General features: G+C 34.8%; 2 protein-coding genes across 5 annotated transcripts; both read right to left on the minus strand.

The window, feature by feature from the left end:
- Positions 1 to 1,666: 1,666 nt before the first annotated feature.
- On the minus strand, positions 1,667 to 7,695 carry LOC117627551 (glutamate--cysteine ligase, chloroplastic-like). 2 transcript variants are annotated; one of them, XM_034359681.1, is made up of 16 exons: positions 7,503 to 7,695; positions 6,393 to 6,773; positions 6,080 to 6,230; positions 5,750 to 5,857; positions 5,490 to 5,582; positions 4,957 to 5,040; positions 4,743 to 4,811; positions 4,595 to 4,665; positions 4,421 to 4,489; positions 3,692 to 3,785; positions 3,487 to 3,576; positions 3,322 to 3,402; positions 2,990 to 3,082; positions 2,306 to 2,386; positions 2,149 to 2,218; positions 1,667 to 2,059 (listed from the first exon to the last, which is right to left on the minus strand). In XM_034359681.1, the coding sequence occupies exons 2-16, from the start codon at positions 6,728 to 6,730 to the stop codon at positions 1,971 to 1,973; spliced, it is 1,581 nt and encodes a 526-aa protein (XP_034215572.1). In that variant the 5' UTR covers positions 6,731 to 6,773; positions 7,503 to 7,695; the 3' UTR covers positions 1,667 to 1,970. The 2 variants fall into 2 exon arrangements, with proteins under 2 accessions (XP_034215572.1, XP_034215571.1); XM_034359680.1 differs by having other exon boundaries at positions 6,393 to 6,738; positions 7,503 to 7,693.
- Positions 7,696 to 10,267: 2,572 nt separating this feature from the next.
- LOC117628552 (5-amino-6-(5-phospho-D-ribitylamino)uracil phosphatase, chloroplastic) lies at positions 10,268 to 12,452 on the minus strand. Of its 3 annotated transcripts, none has more exons than XM_034361032.1 (2): positions 12,245 to 12,415; positions 10,268 to 11,599 (listed from the first exon to the last, which is right to left on the minus strand). In XM_034361032.1, exon 2 carries the CDS (start codon positions 11,538 to 11,540, stop codon positions 10,515 to 10,517), a length of 1,026 nt encoding a protein of 341 aa, XP_034216923.1. In that variant the 5' UTR covers positions 11,541 to 11,599; positions 12,245 to 12,415; the 3' UTR covers positions 10,268 to 10,514. The 3 variants fall into 3 exon arrangements, with proteins under 3 accessions (XP_034216923.1, XP_034216922.1, XP_034216921.1); XM_034361031.1 differs by having other exon boundaries at positions 12,226 to 12,415; XM_034361030.1 differs by having other exon boundaries at positions 10,268 to 12,452.
- Positions 12,453 to 15,622: the final 3,170 nt, after the last annotated feature.

Below are 15,622 nucleotides of genomic sequence, written 5' to 3' on the forward strand. Positions count from 1 at the left end.
GGACACAAAATCTTATCAGAAATCTTGTCATATATGGAATATGTCTCTAAATAGTAGTTTAATTGGTGTACTAGTGCTAGTTGAAAAAATGTGAGCTAGTTGGTGTACTAGTTGGTGTACTAGTGCTAGTTGAAAAAATCATTTGAACCGAAGATGAGCACAAGTCTATGATCTTTGTTCAAGCTTGAGCCGAGTTTGAACTAGAATAATATTATCTGAGCCAACACCTTTGTTTTTATTTTGGTTAATCATGTATTATAATTTACGATAATTTTTCATAATCAATGTATTATATGCTTCAAAAATGTGAGCGTGATCCACACAGAGGGAAAATGGTGAGGATAATTTGTTTTTTTTGCTTTTTGTTTTTTTTTTTTATAACCAGGCCCAAATATGAGACAGATTAAAGCATGCATCAAATAACCCACCACTGGAGTTTTCTGCTATTTATTCCCACCATAAGGCAATGACAACAATCTAACTCAAAGATTTGTTTACACATTGCAATCATGAATTTTAAAAAATAAAAATAAAGATAAGATATTTTTAAAGCAAGAGTAACACACAACAAAGCTAAGTCATCATAATAAGGCTAGTCATAAAGAGATATTTTAACTCGTGACAAATATGTAGCTTTTCTTTTTCGTCAAACAGAGACAACTATCACTAGACCGAAGTGTAATTCGTCAATCATAAAGTTATTTTTGCTTTCTGGCCATGGCAACAAATGAGTCTTTTTAAAAGATAATCAAGATTACAATATTTTACTAACTTACATGTGCAATCATGCAGTTGTTTATTCATCTTGTCTTTTTATTGCTTTTTTCTTCTTGCATTAAGATTTCTTGCTTTTAATATGCATTTGTAATCCATGCCCAAACACAATCAACAAGAGCACCATACATTTGAAGCTTTTTAAACATCATCGAATTCATTCACTGAAGCTGCATTTTCCTTTATCTTTTGTTAATCCTACGAACAACAAATGAAATCAGAAAGAAGACACCTGAAAACAAATATGCAGTTCACAGTTTGCTATCATGGTTGTTTCATCTTCTTCTTGTTGCTCTGTTACATACCACAACCCTCACCTTTCTGGCTGATAATGGCAGGGGGCTGATTATCTGGTTCGTCCATAATTAGGCAAGAATATAGCCACTTTAAAAATCTGGACTTGCAAAGAGCTTACAACTTAAGAGGGTAAGAGCATCCACAGTTGCACTTTAGGTTTTTTCCCAATTCCCCAATCTCGCAATATCGCTAGTATAAAAAATTATATCCCGACTTTTGGGTAAATCAGGGCTTGGGTTGGATGACTATTCTCAAGTTGGGTTTGAGCTAAAAGTTTGAGTCCAAATGCAGTGAATCAATTTGGGCTGACACAATAAAAGAGGGCTCCTAAATTCACCCAAAAATATCATTAAAGCACCTAGCTCGAAAATAAATCTTCATATTTTCTTTTACTAATTCTTGTTTTTGTGATTTCTTTAAACTTAAAAAAATATAAAATATAAAAAAAAAAGTCAATATCCAGAAAACGATGGCTGGCTTTCTCTTTCTGGAACATTTCCACTTTTACTACATGGAATAACAGAGCTATATGAATAAGGAAATAACTTTAAGAGTCAATTGGAAGGGGAAATCAGAAAAATATGCGCTGGGGGACTGCAACAAAATGAACTTCTGTTCACTTTCTTTCCCACAACATGCCGTCAGGTTATACAAATGAATTCATCTCAAGAAGTTTCAATTATTTTCAACCTTCCAAGAATATACTGGAACAATGATCTGACAATGTTTGGTCCAAATTAGAAACGAAACTTCATGCCTAAGATTTACATCACAAATTATTCCTGTAGAAAGGTACATCTGTAATCACAAACTGAAAGCAGCTTAAAAAAAAACCTAAAGATTACACCTGAAAATTTGCAAGGTTTACATGCAAAATGACCCCGCTGAAGTGCCTCACCTCAGTAAAGTAGCTCCTCAAAAACAGGGTCTATTTGTTGTCCCCACTTCCCGTTATACAATTCCAATAGCCTCTCAGCTGGTGTTACACCTGCCATGTAATTAACTTGCAATGTGAACACCGAATACCCCCCGAGAAAAGGAAAAATAAGGGCGCATCCTGGCGGATAATTAACTTACCGGTTCTGACAACCTCGGCCACCTCATTCAAGAACCCAGATTCCTTAAAGCCTCTTCTTTCCAGGCCATCCTGCAGCAAAAATGCCATAATCTAGTCATGCAGAGACACAGCCTCACACAAACACACATATGGAGCAGCAAGAGAAGGCCAATTTACCTTTGCCAACTTTACGATATCTTGGGCGACATGCTTGAGCAACCCATCCCGAAATGGTGTCTTTAGACCAGTTATGGGGACCTAATTAAAATAACTCTACAATTAGATTTGCAAACTGAATAAAACAAATTTAAGAGGTCAGTATCACTACCAACAAAACAGAGTATGGAATTTATCCTGTGGTTCAATCTTCATGAATTAATATTGATTTGAAGCAAAGGTAACTTAACAAATTGAATTCCAAGGTCATGCAATTAGCTATAGATTTGATTTTATGAGAAAATAAAAAAAGGGAACATGGGACAACAAATAAATGAGTAAAAAGTAGATAACTATCACTCAATCTCTTTAGCTGGATTTTAACCACAATGGCTAGGCCATCTCATTGCCTGGCCGCCCAAATTATGATTCCAGCACCAAAGAGTGTCCTCCAAGGCTCCAACAACAATAGGTGTGGCATGAAAAAAGTTACAACTTACAAATGAGTGCCAAAAGTTTGCAACCTGACCACAGTATATGTTGCAAGGGCAAAATGTCAACCACTCCACAAGGTCATTTTTTCTCAACTTTGTCAAACATACTTAGTGTCCAGAATAGAGATACAAATTTGAAATCATGCATGCAAAGGAAAAATCGCATTATACTTTCTTTTCATTGAGATAAAACGTGTAGGATTTAACATACCTTATTTCTCAGCATCTGTCTTTCTTCAGGGGTCCAATCAGCTGTAATGTCTAACACATTCTGTAGGGCAACCTCATCATACAGTATACCTACCTGGTATTAGATAGAACATCATAATGAGCTGATTTTGCTGGATACTATACTAAGTAAATAACCGGAAGAAGCTAGATAACTGGCAGTCAAATAAGTTTTAGGATTTTGCGTACAACATAAGAGACACAAAGGACATAAACGAAACACTAAGATATCTTTTCTATCCTCAAAAAGTACGCCTGTGGCTTACATACAAGAACAAATGAACTAGTTATGTATAAAGTGAAATTGCCTATTACCCAAAATGCTGGCAAAGCGCATAATCTCCTCCAAGGCCCTCCATCAGCACCCCTCATCTCCAAGTATCTCTTCAGCCTGACCTGAATGGAAAAACCAATATAGCATAAGTAGACAATAGTAAGGAAGAATGAGGTAATGGTTTCATTATTCATGCTAGTATGAACCTCAGGAAATATAGTTGTTAAATGATTCTCCCAATCGTTCAGGGTTGGCAATTCACCCGGAATGCAGCTCAGCTTTCCTGCCAAAAAGTCCTGCATGCAGACAACCACACCATTGTCTTTAATAAATCAGTAGCTTCAGGCAAACAAAGACAGCAGCTACAGGAGAAAGCCTAAAATTACAAGACCACAAAGGATAGATAGAAACCCGGAAGGTCATTCCAGTACAGTCGATGTACTTCTTTTTCCGATAAACAAAGTACATGGGAACATCAAGAGCATAATCAACATATTGTTCAAACCTGCAAAAGAAAAAAAAAATTTAACAAAAAAGCTTATAAAACTAACTAAATGATTAGAAGGTAATTGTACAACTATGAATGGAGAATCAACACTCAATAAACAATTATCCCACCAAAAAAAAAAAATCCACTACAATTAGAAATAGAAATCAATTCAAGCATTACAACATTATGTGCATAACTAAATAGCACAGCTACAAAAGAAGTTAAACAAAACTATTCAAGTGAAAAATGCATTAAGAAAACCATTCACGTAAAGAATTCATTAAAAGACCATCCACGTAAAAATTCATTTAAAAACCATTCATGTGCTCCATCATAGTTCAACTAGAATTATGAACTATCCACAATCACACGCCTACCAACTATCAAAGGAGAAAGTTCTGGCTTCAGGTTTTGATTTGTTTGGTTAAGATTCTTAAGAACAGTATCTTACTGAACAAACAAATAAGCAGATTAGGCATAACAAGGAGACCGAGGATGTGTTTGTAACACACTAAATTTTCTATGCTCAAAGTGATATTACCTATCATCAAATAGATGTAAATTTTCAAAATAATTGGATTCTGATATATAAAATTCTAGTCACAGAAGAAAGCAAGAACTAATTTCATAATGACAATCAAAAGGCTTACCCAAAGGAGTCATCAAAAACAAAAGGAAGCATGCCAGTGCGATTGTTGTCAGTATCAGTCCAAATTTGACTGTTACAAAAATTACAAAAGTCAATACAGATGCCATGTCTCAACCAAATGTTATACGAATTCCAAAAAAAACAAAAACAAAATAGAATTGAGAACAATAGAAACCTTCTCATGCTCAGAAAACCATTTGGCTTTCCTTCAGTGAAAGGTGAATTTGCGAATAGAGCTGTTGCTATCTGTTTCATTTATTGTAAGGTTAGATACCATATAAGTAACAAATTTTACATCAAAACAAAAGGCCAGTATTCCTCACAGGCTGCAAAGCAAGACCAGCACGAAATTTTCTTATCATGTCTGCTTCAGAACTGAAATCCAGATTAACCTACAAAAGTGAACAAAGAAGTTGTGCATGAGCTTCAGATATCTTACTCCTCGCCAAATCAATGGACTAACACATTATGAAACTTAACCAGCCGTAAGAAGTATTCATAGCAACTACCTGAATAGATTAGTAACAATCATCTTACCTGTACAGTGCAAGTCCTGAACATCATATCAAGTCCAAGCGTGCCAACTTTTGGCATGTAATTTCTCATAATCTCATATCTTCCCTGAGCCAAAACACTCGATCAGTGTGCAGAAAATCTAAGTATTGAAAGATTATGAAAAGTGGCATTATTAAAGCTAACAAGGCTACATTGGGCATCAAGGGACTGCAGTATGAAATTTAAAAGGAGAATTTGATATTAGCATCTAATCATACGAGTTACAGCATTAGGGTGATGTGCGTTGGTATTCCTTTTCCTCTTTATAAAACTACCCAGAGGCTGTTTAAAGAGAAGTATTAAGAGTTCTTAATTAAATAAACTGCAATCTCTTCTACAACCTTCCAATAACAAAGAAAATGGAATGGAATAAAGTGCCTGATATGGCCTCGTCCACAGAAAACAACTACTTCAGTGTACAAGGCATGTTTCAGCATGTGCCATCTCAAGTCCTATCCTAAACAAATGTTGCAATTGTGCTTCACTGTATGGTTGAAAATATGATTAAACAATACCTTGGGCATTATAGGTATGTCCTTAATCCTCCATTTTGGCTGAAAACCAATTCCAAGAAATCCGATTCCCATTTCCTCTGTAACTGCTTTAACCTGAAAAAAAGTTAACAATGAACAAATTCACTTGCCAAAAAAAATTGAAAAGAAAGATACAGAAACTTCATTTATCAACTAGACTTTACTTAAAAGCAATCTATGCATGAAGTGTGACCCTAGCTTGCATGTTAATTCCAAGGTCCAATTTTTCAGTTTTCACTGACCTGATAAAGGTGTGAATTGACTTCAGCACAAGTCTGATGTAGAGTCTCAAGAGGTGCACCACTAAGCTCAAATTGGCCTCCGGGCTCCAGCGATATGCTTTGCTTACCCTGGCCCACAATGTCAAATATTTTTTACTTTAAATAACGAAAAATAAATGACAAGTGTTTCATGATAATTGATAATTAAATGGAAATACGAGGATGCATAAGTCACAAAGGGAGGGATTTATAAATATTAACATCCCTATAATAGATGATTAAAGGAAGTAAAACATATCAATAACACAAAATGTCATCCATATTGGAAGAGTAGAAGAAGAATACGAATACCTGTTTGAGTCCAATAATCTTGTCGCCTTCCATGACTTTCTCCCAATCAAATCTCTCAGAAATTCCATTAAGCAACTCAGCTATTTGTTCATATTTCATAGGACGTAAGGTTTTTAGCTCAAAACCAAACTTCTCGTGCTCTGTACCAATTCTGAGGATGGAACAAGATTAAGTTTACAAATTATGATTGGTTATCCAACAAACTGGGTACAGAGAGAGTGGTAAGATACAGAACATAAGAATCTAAATTATCATTGACTTTCAAGCCACATTGAAATAATAATGAGTTGATGTAAAATAAGGCAATAAATACCTCCAATTTTCCTTAGGCTTGCATCCAGAGGCAAGATACCCTACAAGATCCTCTTTCGTCAGAGGCTCTGTAATAATTACTGCATCTTCTGTGGGAGGACTTGCAGCAACTATCACACTATGCCCTCGTTTATGTCCTAGTACTGCCTCGTCTACATGCAAAATCTGTGTCTTCCTAGAAGGGTAACATGACACGGAAGACAAGCCAATGCAATTTTCCTTCAACTTGGCTGCCTCTATATTGTTTGCCCTACTCAAACCCACATTTTGTCCACATTTATGCCGAAATATCTCAGTACGGATGCAGTACGATGAACCCATTTGTAAAAGGAGTGCCATGGATGCACCTGGAAAATTGGTATACAGCCTCTCAATTAACTACCTTGAAAAATTTATGGGCATCAGATGAAAAAAAAAAAATTTTGAAATCAAATATCTTTATTGGAACCATCCCAAAGATCTACTGTTTTCCTAGCTAAGGCCTATATAAAATGATATACTTTCTTACACCGAGAATCATGCAAAAACTCGGTGAGCCTTAACTGGTTATCAGTGTGAAAGAGCACGCACACACAGCACAACTAGTTGAAGAAATCCAATTGGACTTGCATCCCTTACACATCAAATAGAGTGATGGCATATGGCCATTAAAATTTGTTTGTTCATAGTGTCAATTCTCTTTTCATATATACTTTTCCACTTTTTCTTTCTCTTGAAAAATCTATCTTTGTAACCCCACTGACCAATTATTATATTCAATCACAACCACTTCATCATGTCCTCCAAAATAAAAGTATAAAACTGCATTATTGAATGGCCCAACAAACGAATATTTATAAACAAATACATAAAAACAATAACATAGCTAATATCATAGGTAACAACTGTATTATCATAGCATGCTAAAACTAAAAATTAAACATTTGACGATGAAATGTTCATTGAACTAAATCATTCAAAACCCAGAAAGCGTGAATGCAACCTTCCAATGTAATTAAAACAACCATACTAAAAAATTAAGACTCAAAAGATCAAAACTCTGGTTACTGTAGGCAGTGTAAGATGAATCCAATACGAAATTATACACGAAGTAAATTCATTGGAGGGTTACCTGGTACGCTGCGAATACAATCGCAATTCAAATCTACGAATTTGCAGGAAGCTGCTGACTAGGGTTTTTGGTTTGCCCTCTGATAGAGAAATTCGAGAGAGAGAGGAGAGAGAGACTTTGGCTCCTCTGCTGATGAAAAGGGAGCGCAACTGTTTTTCGATGACAATTAAATAGTGCGGCATAAAGTGTTCCTAGACTGGTGGTCCATTTGTCCTCAATGCCGCCACTTCAGCACGGTATAGATTCTCAGCAGCTCAAAATCCATTTTCTTTTTTCTTATTTGGGCTGACAACAACCCATTTTTTCTTTTGTTAAGAAAGTATTTTGCAGACTAAGAATGTTATTAAGATGGTTAATGATGGATAAAGGTAAGCTAATTACCATATAACGATACGCTACGAATGTATGACACTCATTAGAATTTAGGTCAGTAAATATGGTACAAATAATAGCATTATGATGAAAATCAAAGATTGACTTGATAATGGGATAATTGCGGTAAGAAATAATAAGGAAATGGCTTATGACGCTTGTATTTCAGATGAGCAAAAAGGAGTACCTTTTTTTATTTTAACAAATTGTATTTTATTTTTTTTAAATCTCTCACCACTTGGCTCTAAAACAATGATAACGGAGATAAACAAATGGTTGTATACATGCAAAATTCAGATCTCTATTCCTATTTACTTGTACAAAAATGATAATTACATATAAAACGCGTGCCAATTCCTTCTATCCTATCATTTTATAAAGAACTATGTTGAAATGAGATCACAAAATGGGGAAAAATGAGAACTACAAAACATGTGTAATTCCATACATATACATGTTTGAGTGTGGATAAACAAAAAATCCTCATTCGGTGTACATGCTAATTTCTTCTTGGCATTACATGAGCCGCAATTTGTGCAAATTTTGGTAACCCTCATACCCACAGCCACACAGGATGTGGTTGATGTCAATTTGATGTTCTCAACAAATATTTCTCTCTCTCTCTCTCTCTCTCTCTCTCTCTCAACTTAGGTCTGGACCATCCAATGGACCCAACAAAAACAATCAATTACAAAGAAAAAAGCTTTGTGATTATGACTTTGTGAGGTATTTGATGACGGCACGAGACATATATTCTAATTATATACACTAATTAATACAAATATTGAATATAATATGACTAACCTACTGGAATCTCAATTATGAATCACAATGAGTTTTCACATTGCCAAAGAAATTAGAGTCCCATAAGGCATTTCCTGAGCCCAAAAAAAAAAAAAAAAAGGCCCAACAAGGGCTGACCTCCATGGAAGGGTAAAATTGTCATTGAAAAATTCACTCACAACAAAGCCACTCTTAAATCTCGAACTCGCCACAGATATATATAATCATCAACTCAAAACCTCCTCCAATCAAATAAAATCAACTACTTCTAAACACCAAAAATCAATTGGTATTAAGTCTCCCTTATTAAAATCATGGGCCACACTAGAATGATGTAGGTTTATCACTTTTGACAATGTGGATTCCAAATGGAGCTTTTTCATGCATGCTAATGTTGATTCTTTTTATTTTTAATTCCATCGGCTATCTCTAAATACAAGCATTTAAGAAGCATGTGGGTGATAGGTACATAATCATGTTGTCTTTGCATCACATCACATGGATTGTACACTCGATCCACTAAACAAAAGCCAAAACTTAGTACTATGGTTATATTTATAAATCATAAAAAACCAACGCACCCCTTTTCTCCCCCATATAATATACTAGTAATTAACTGTTTAATTGTTTAATTGTTTGTACAACAAGAATAGTCACTTGTTTCACGGGGGAGGCAGCGGCTTTAAGGATCACTTTGGTATTCAACTTATTTGGTCAACATTCAACAACACGTTTATAGCCTGACCTCATTATCATAATATTTAGTAAACTCTCGAGCAAAATGAGACCTCATTTTCAAACGAATCAGAATCAAGAAATTTGAATCTAACAATATTCAGAGTAAAAAAAAAAATCTCTTTTAATATCATTCAAAACACTTTTGAAATTTCAATATTCATTATAATTCATGAAACTTTGAATTTTTGGAATTTTTTGGAATATTTTAAAGACAGTTTTATAAAGTAGTTCAAAATTTAGAACATGCCTAATAATTTGAGAGGTTAAAATCGACTTAAAATTGAAAAATCATTTTGAAAACCCAAGGAAACAATACATTTTGTTCTTCACAGAACAACTCGTTTATGTCTTTTTTTTTAATCATTAGATCGTATTTGTGTGTCAATATGAATTTAGTGATTATGGGTAGTTCAAACTTGAAACCTCAATATATTTTAGATTTTGGATTTTGGATTTTCTGAATTATAAGATGCATTCCAATTCTAAATATGATCCATAATGCTTTTGGAGTTTTAAAATTTTGGATATCAAATTTTATTTTCATGAAAATTCTCGAATCGAAATTGGTCAAAAATTGGAATTTTTCTTATCCAACTTACAACCCTTGCTAAATCCCATTAGAAGGAAGAAAGTATGGAGCGCTAAGAATAAGGGAAATTGAGCTGAAGCCCACTCAAACTTTGTTGGGCTTAGAAGTAGAAGAAGGATCTGTCTCTATTGGAACAGAGGGTGGCCCATACTTAGAAGCCCATCTCCCTTAAAAGCTTAAACGTTTGCTTCAACACTACACACCAAATAGATAGATTACTATCTTCTAATAGCAATAGGTATCTTCTGAAAGATTAAAGAGGTGAATAACAACACCAAAATAATTGTGACAGAAGCAGCACCAAATATATATTAGATGTTCTATTCATATATATAGTACAGAAATACTTACATGATAACAAGAACATAGTCCAATGCAGACCACCTGAAATACTTCATACTTCTTTTTTTTCTTCACTTGCTACTTCCCCACTTTTTTCTTTTTTCTTTTTTGTTATACACAGCATTGTTGATATAAAACTATATCATCAAGAATCAAATTAAGAATAAGCGTCTGTACATTTTACAGGGTTACCAGAAATTATCATCAAATGTTACCCTGGTTGACGGAGATGGATCGTCTTCTTCTTCCATTTCCAACTCTGGTTCCCCTGACCCAAATTCAGTGGATTCAATAACAGCAAGATTCTTCAAATCAACCACAGATAGCTCGTCCAAGCGCCTAACCACCAGGTCTGCAGCTGCAAGCTCATATACAGGATGCTTGCTAGCAACAGCCACACACTTCATCCGGGCGTCATGGGCAGCCTCAACCGTTTGGTTTGAGTTCCCAAACACAATGCAGCGCTCAGGTATGAATTTTAGAAGTTGTGCCGCATACTCAAACATTTCTGGATCAGGCTTCCCCCTTTGAACATCTTCTGCAGCTACCATCACATTGAAGTATCCTTCAATACCAATATTTCCAATTGCAGCCTCTAGAGTTTTTCTTGGACGTGTAGAGACCAGCGCCATCGGTATGTTGTAATGCATCAAAAAATTCACAAACTCTCTTGATCCAGCTCGCAATCTATATATCCCACCCTGCAAAGCTTGGTAAATGTCTTCCTTTCGAGTAGCCATTCTTCTCATCTGTGCTGGGTCTCTTGACCAGCAGAGAACTTCAGAAATTGCCTGTTCATTCTTCATACCTTCTATTCTTCTAAGCATGAAAGCTGGAGGAGGAGACTTTCCTTCTTCTTGAGAAAGAGCCAGCCAGGCTTGCCTCTCAAGATCAGTATTGTCTTCAATCAGAACTCCTTCCCACTCGAATATGGCAACTAGCCAACCACTACCCATCCGTTCTTGTCGAAGCAAGGGATTGTGTAGCGAAGGGTTATCTGCTTTATTCTCTGGTGGCCACAAACCAGGTTTTCGATCTACACTGGTATCGGTAGGATAATCCCATTTCTTGGGAATCCTATCCTCCTTGAATGAATAGGTCTCTTTCGCTAGCTCCATTGCAAGGGCCTTAATTGATGAATTTTTTGAGTGATCAACTCTCAACTTTGGCAAAGGAGAAGCCATAGTAATCCTTCTACCAAGAATTTCTGCCATCGGGAACCGACAGTTATCCGAAGACCTCCTCTTGTTAGAGACATCCTTAATGAAAGCTCCTGTATAAAGCGGCCGGTGCCCAAGAAGAGATGTTGAAGTAATTGATTCAGCCATTCTTGACAAATACCTCAACCAAGCTAAACTTGTATTACTTAAGAATTCTAACTTATGCTAAAAACCCTTTTGAATTTCAGCTAAACTCAACAGTTATAAGCCAAACTTGAGCCAGATAACAATCAATTCCTTTCCAATTGAGGATTTAAAACCACAACTCAACTGTTCTTGTCAGGTCAAATAACCCCATATTTTGTTAAAACTGAGTCCTAATTATTCTTTACCAAATCCAGCTATGCTGTCAAAGAACCATAAAAAAACGTTCCCTTGAAGCAAAAACTAAGCATAACCCATTAGAACCATCAACCCAAATCCCCCAAATTAACACCAACCACAGCTTAAAAGCTATTAAAAATCCAACCCCAAAAACCAAAAAGCTGAAAACAAAATGAATTGAAATATACAGAATATACCGAGCAAAGACCAAGTCTTATTAACTCTAGAATTAATCAGATTTCACTCACAAACCAGCCCAACTAGACAGAAACTAAGATATATATATATATATATATACAATTTACAAAAACGTAGACTTTTGCTATATTACAATAGGAATATAAAATTTATAAACCTTATATATAAAGGAAAACCTGGGGAAGGACCAAAGGGTTGGATGAAGAATTGGAGGTCTGAGATATCACAGAGAGAGAGAGATTGAAATTCCTCAGCAGCGGATTAGATGAATCTCTCCCCTTTTTTGCGTTTGTTGAAGAAGGTGTTTTTCTGTGGCTTATAAATTGTGGAGAAGATTCTCGCGGAGAGAGAGAGAGAGAGAGAGAGAGAGAGCGGTGATGCCGGCAAAAGAAACCAGCTTAAGGACACGTGTCGGTGATTAGGTTTGATAACTAATAGTGTACAGGTAAAAAGGCATTCCTTTTCCTTTTTGGACAAAACATTCGGTACTCACCAAATTTTTGTTTACCAAGTTTTTGGTAACCAACAGATGATGTGGTAATATTTTATTTTCTTTAAATTTATGATATTTCCATGTTTTGGATTGGAGAGCATATTCCTCTTCTTCTTTTTTCTTTTTTCTTTTTTCCTTTTTTATATATTTATAATCCATATATATATATATATATTATCTGTTTGTTTTTCATTGCAATATTCAATGAATGTATCCTTTTACGTTTAGGTTATGAATGGACCAATTTTGATTATTCTTGTGATTATAGGATGATTCTTCCAAAATACTAATTATACCCTTATGTACATTCCTTTTGTGAAAGACATAAGGAATGCAGATACCACTAGTATAGTGGTATGGAGTATTTACTCCTTTAGACAAGGTTCTGGGTTCGAGTCCTAGCATCCGTGTAGTGTGTGTGAGTTTAGTATGCTATCGCCCCATCTCAATAGGAAATATCCAAAATAAAATAAAATAAAAAATGAGTGTGCACAATTACTTTTTGGCAAGAGCAATTTTGACCTTCTTTTTTTTTTTTTCTCCTAAAAAACAATATTACAAAGAGAAGTAACAAGAATAACTTGATCTTAAGCGATCGAAGTTGAAAGCTTTCTCACACAACTGAGAATACCTATATTAGTAAATAAACGCATCAATTACAAAATTACCTTCCTTCCATGAGTATATGTCGAAACAAAAAGAAGATTGAAAGAATAAAATGAAATTAGCTCAATTTTTCTATTAGATAAATCTTAAGAATAGTTTACTAGAGCCTAGACCCCTCTCTACCAAAAAAACACTCCTAGAGCCGTTTTCTCTTTGAGGAGGGAGGAAGTCATTGTTTTTCATCTCCTCTCCTAGTGCCGATTTCACTGTGAGGGGGGAGGAAGAACAATTTCTTCCTCCTTTCTCTTTTCTTCTCCTCTTCCCCTATTTTCAGAGACACAAGGTTTCCCCTACTTGTCTTTGTTTTATTATGATTTTCCTCCATCACAGGCAGCTGCGTCTCGACGTCGGATCTCCACCCCCATCCATTTTGCGATTTCTTTATGTTCGGAATAAGTTGCAGAGACTCATTAAGTTCTCTATGTAGTTTTCACCTCTCTTTTTGTGAGAGTTTTCCACCTCTCCTTTGTGAGAGCTTTTCACCTCTCCTTTGTGAGAGCTTTATTTGTATTGTTATGGTTTAAATTTTTCAAGCTTTATCTATTTTTGATTATTCTGAGTTTACAATCTTAGTTGAGATGCCTATGTAAGAGTTTCTTCGATCATGCGTAATCATTAGTAGAGGCACACCAGATTGTCTTAATTTTTATGTCAGATCGCTCCGTTATTGTAATGATCCCTTGTGGCTAGTGGCTTTTTTGACTGAATTATGAATGCAATCCTTTTTATTTATTTATAGAAATTCAGGAATTGCATTCATAATTTAACCAAAAAAGCCACTAGCCACAAAGGGCCATTACAATAACAGAGTAATCTAACATCAAAATTAAGAAAATATAGGGTTCCTCCATTGACGATCACGCATGATCAAAGAAACTCTGATACAGGCATCCTAACTAAGATTGCAAACTCAGAACAATCAAAAATATATAAAGCTTAAAAAGACCAAGCCATAACAAAATAAATCAAACTCTCACAAAGAAGAGCTGGAAAGATCTCACAAACAAAAGGTGAAAAACTCTCACAAAAGGAAAGATGAAAACTACACATAAAATCCAAAGAATCTAAGCGACTTATTCCAAACATCAAGAAGCATTTGCTTTTGCTGAATGGAGGAAAATCATTACAAAATGAAGACAAATAAGGGAAATCTTTTGTCTCTGAAAATTGAGGAGAAGGGAGGAAGGTAAAAGGGGAGAGGGAGGAAGAGAGGAAGGGAGAGGGAAGGAAGAACGATGGCTTCCTCCCCCCTCAAAGTAAAAACGACTTTAGAGTGTTTTGTTGAAAAAGAGGGGCTAGGATTTTCATGTAATAATTATGAATGCATCTAGTAAACTATTCTTCTTCTTTTTATTATTATTTTTTTATAAAAAATCTTAAAAAAGAAAGAAAGAATAGTTGACAAAGTTTGAACATAATTGATGCATGTGGACCACGACTATTAATCATCTATTGTTTGTCAATGCGTTACCAAGGGAGACGTGCGTATGCTTATAATTGACAAAGTTTTTGTTTTTATTTTTTTATGGTTGAATAAAATTGACAAAGTTAAGTGCATCAATCTTTGCCTATTTTGAACATTATTACGTCAAAATATTGTGCAATATTTATATGGGAGCTTTAGTAATATACTCAAAATAAAGGCTAAAATTATATTTAAAAAAATCCTACATGTAATACACTTTAGAAATATACCCAAAAACTATTTACTACATATGAAATTAGTATTGAAGTTCCTATAAATTACATCTCTGTCATTGATTAACTTAAAACAAGCTCAACACAAAATTCCCAAAAAAGCTCAAAACTAGCCCAGCAAGCCCATCCCATATATTTTTGAAAAAAACCCAAACTATAAAAAATTAAAATTTTAATCCACGATCCTTCATTCTCCATCAAACCTCCGCAAACCATGTCATAAAAATTCATTGTTAATACCACGTCATAAAAGTACATTGTTAATACCATGTCATAAAATACATTCTTAATACCATGTCATAGAAGTATATTGTTAATATCATGTCACAAAAGTACATTGTTAATACCATGTCATTAAAGTAAATTGTTAATACCATGTCATAGAAGTACATTGTCAATACAATTTCATAGAAAACATTGTTAATACCATTTCATAGAAAAAAACTCAAAAAAAGCCAAAAAAAACCTAGCAAGACATCCGATATCCTTTGCAGCCACCTCAAATTGTCCACATAAGTACACTGTTAATACTATGTCACTGAAGTACACTGTTAATACTATGTCATAGAACTATCTTCCTAGTAAAAATCAAATTTTGCATATCATAAACTTCAAGTGCATATCTATATAGAGAGAGAGCAAAATATATAGCATGTTTTGTTACTGAAAATATGTTAATACTATGTCATAGAAGTAC

The sequence above is a fragment of the Prunus dulcis genome, chromosome 5 (genome assembly GCF_902201215.1).
Source record: "Prunus dulcis chromosome 5, ALMONDv2, whole genome shotgun sequence".
Taxonomy (NCBI): Eukaryota; Viridiplantae; Streptophyta; class Magnoliopsida; order Rosales; family Rosaceae; genus Prunus; species Prunus dulcis.

Excerpts from the sequence above, each read along its gene's own strand:
- LOC117627551 (XM_034359681.1), bottom strand. The coding sequence starts at position 6,730 with ATGGCACTCCTTTTACAAATGGGTTCATCGTACTGCATCCGTACTGAG. Across the intron at positions 3,786-4,420 it reads GTTTTTGATGACTCCTTTGG|GTTTGAACAATATGTTGATT; the intron begins GTAAGCCTTTTG and ends TTTCTTTTGCAG. Across the intron at positions 2,219-2,305 it reads ATATCGTAAAGTTGGCAAAG|GATGGCCTGGAAAGAAGAGG; the intron begins GTAAATTGGCCT and ends TTTTTGCTGCAG.
- LOC117628552 (XM_034361030.1), bottom strand. The coding sequence starts at position 11,654 with ATGGCTGAATCAATTACTTCAACATCTCTTCTTGGGCACCGGCCGCTT.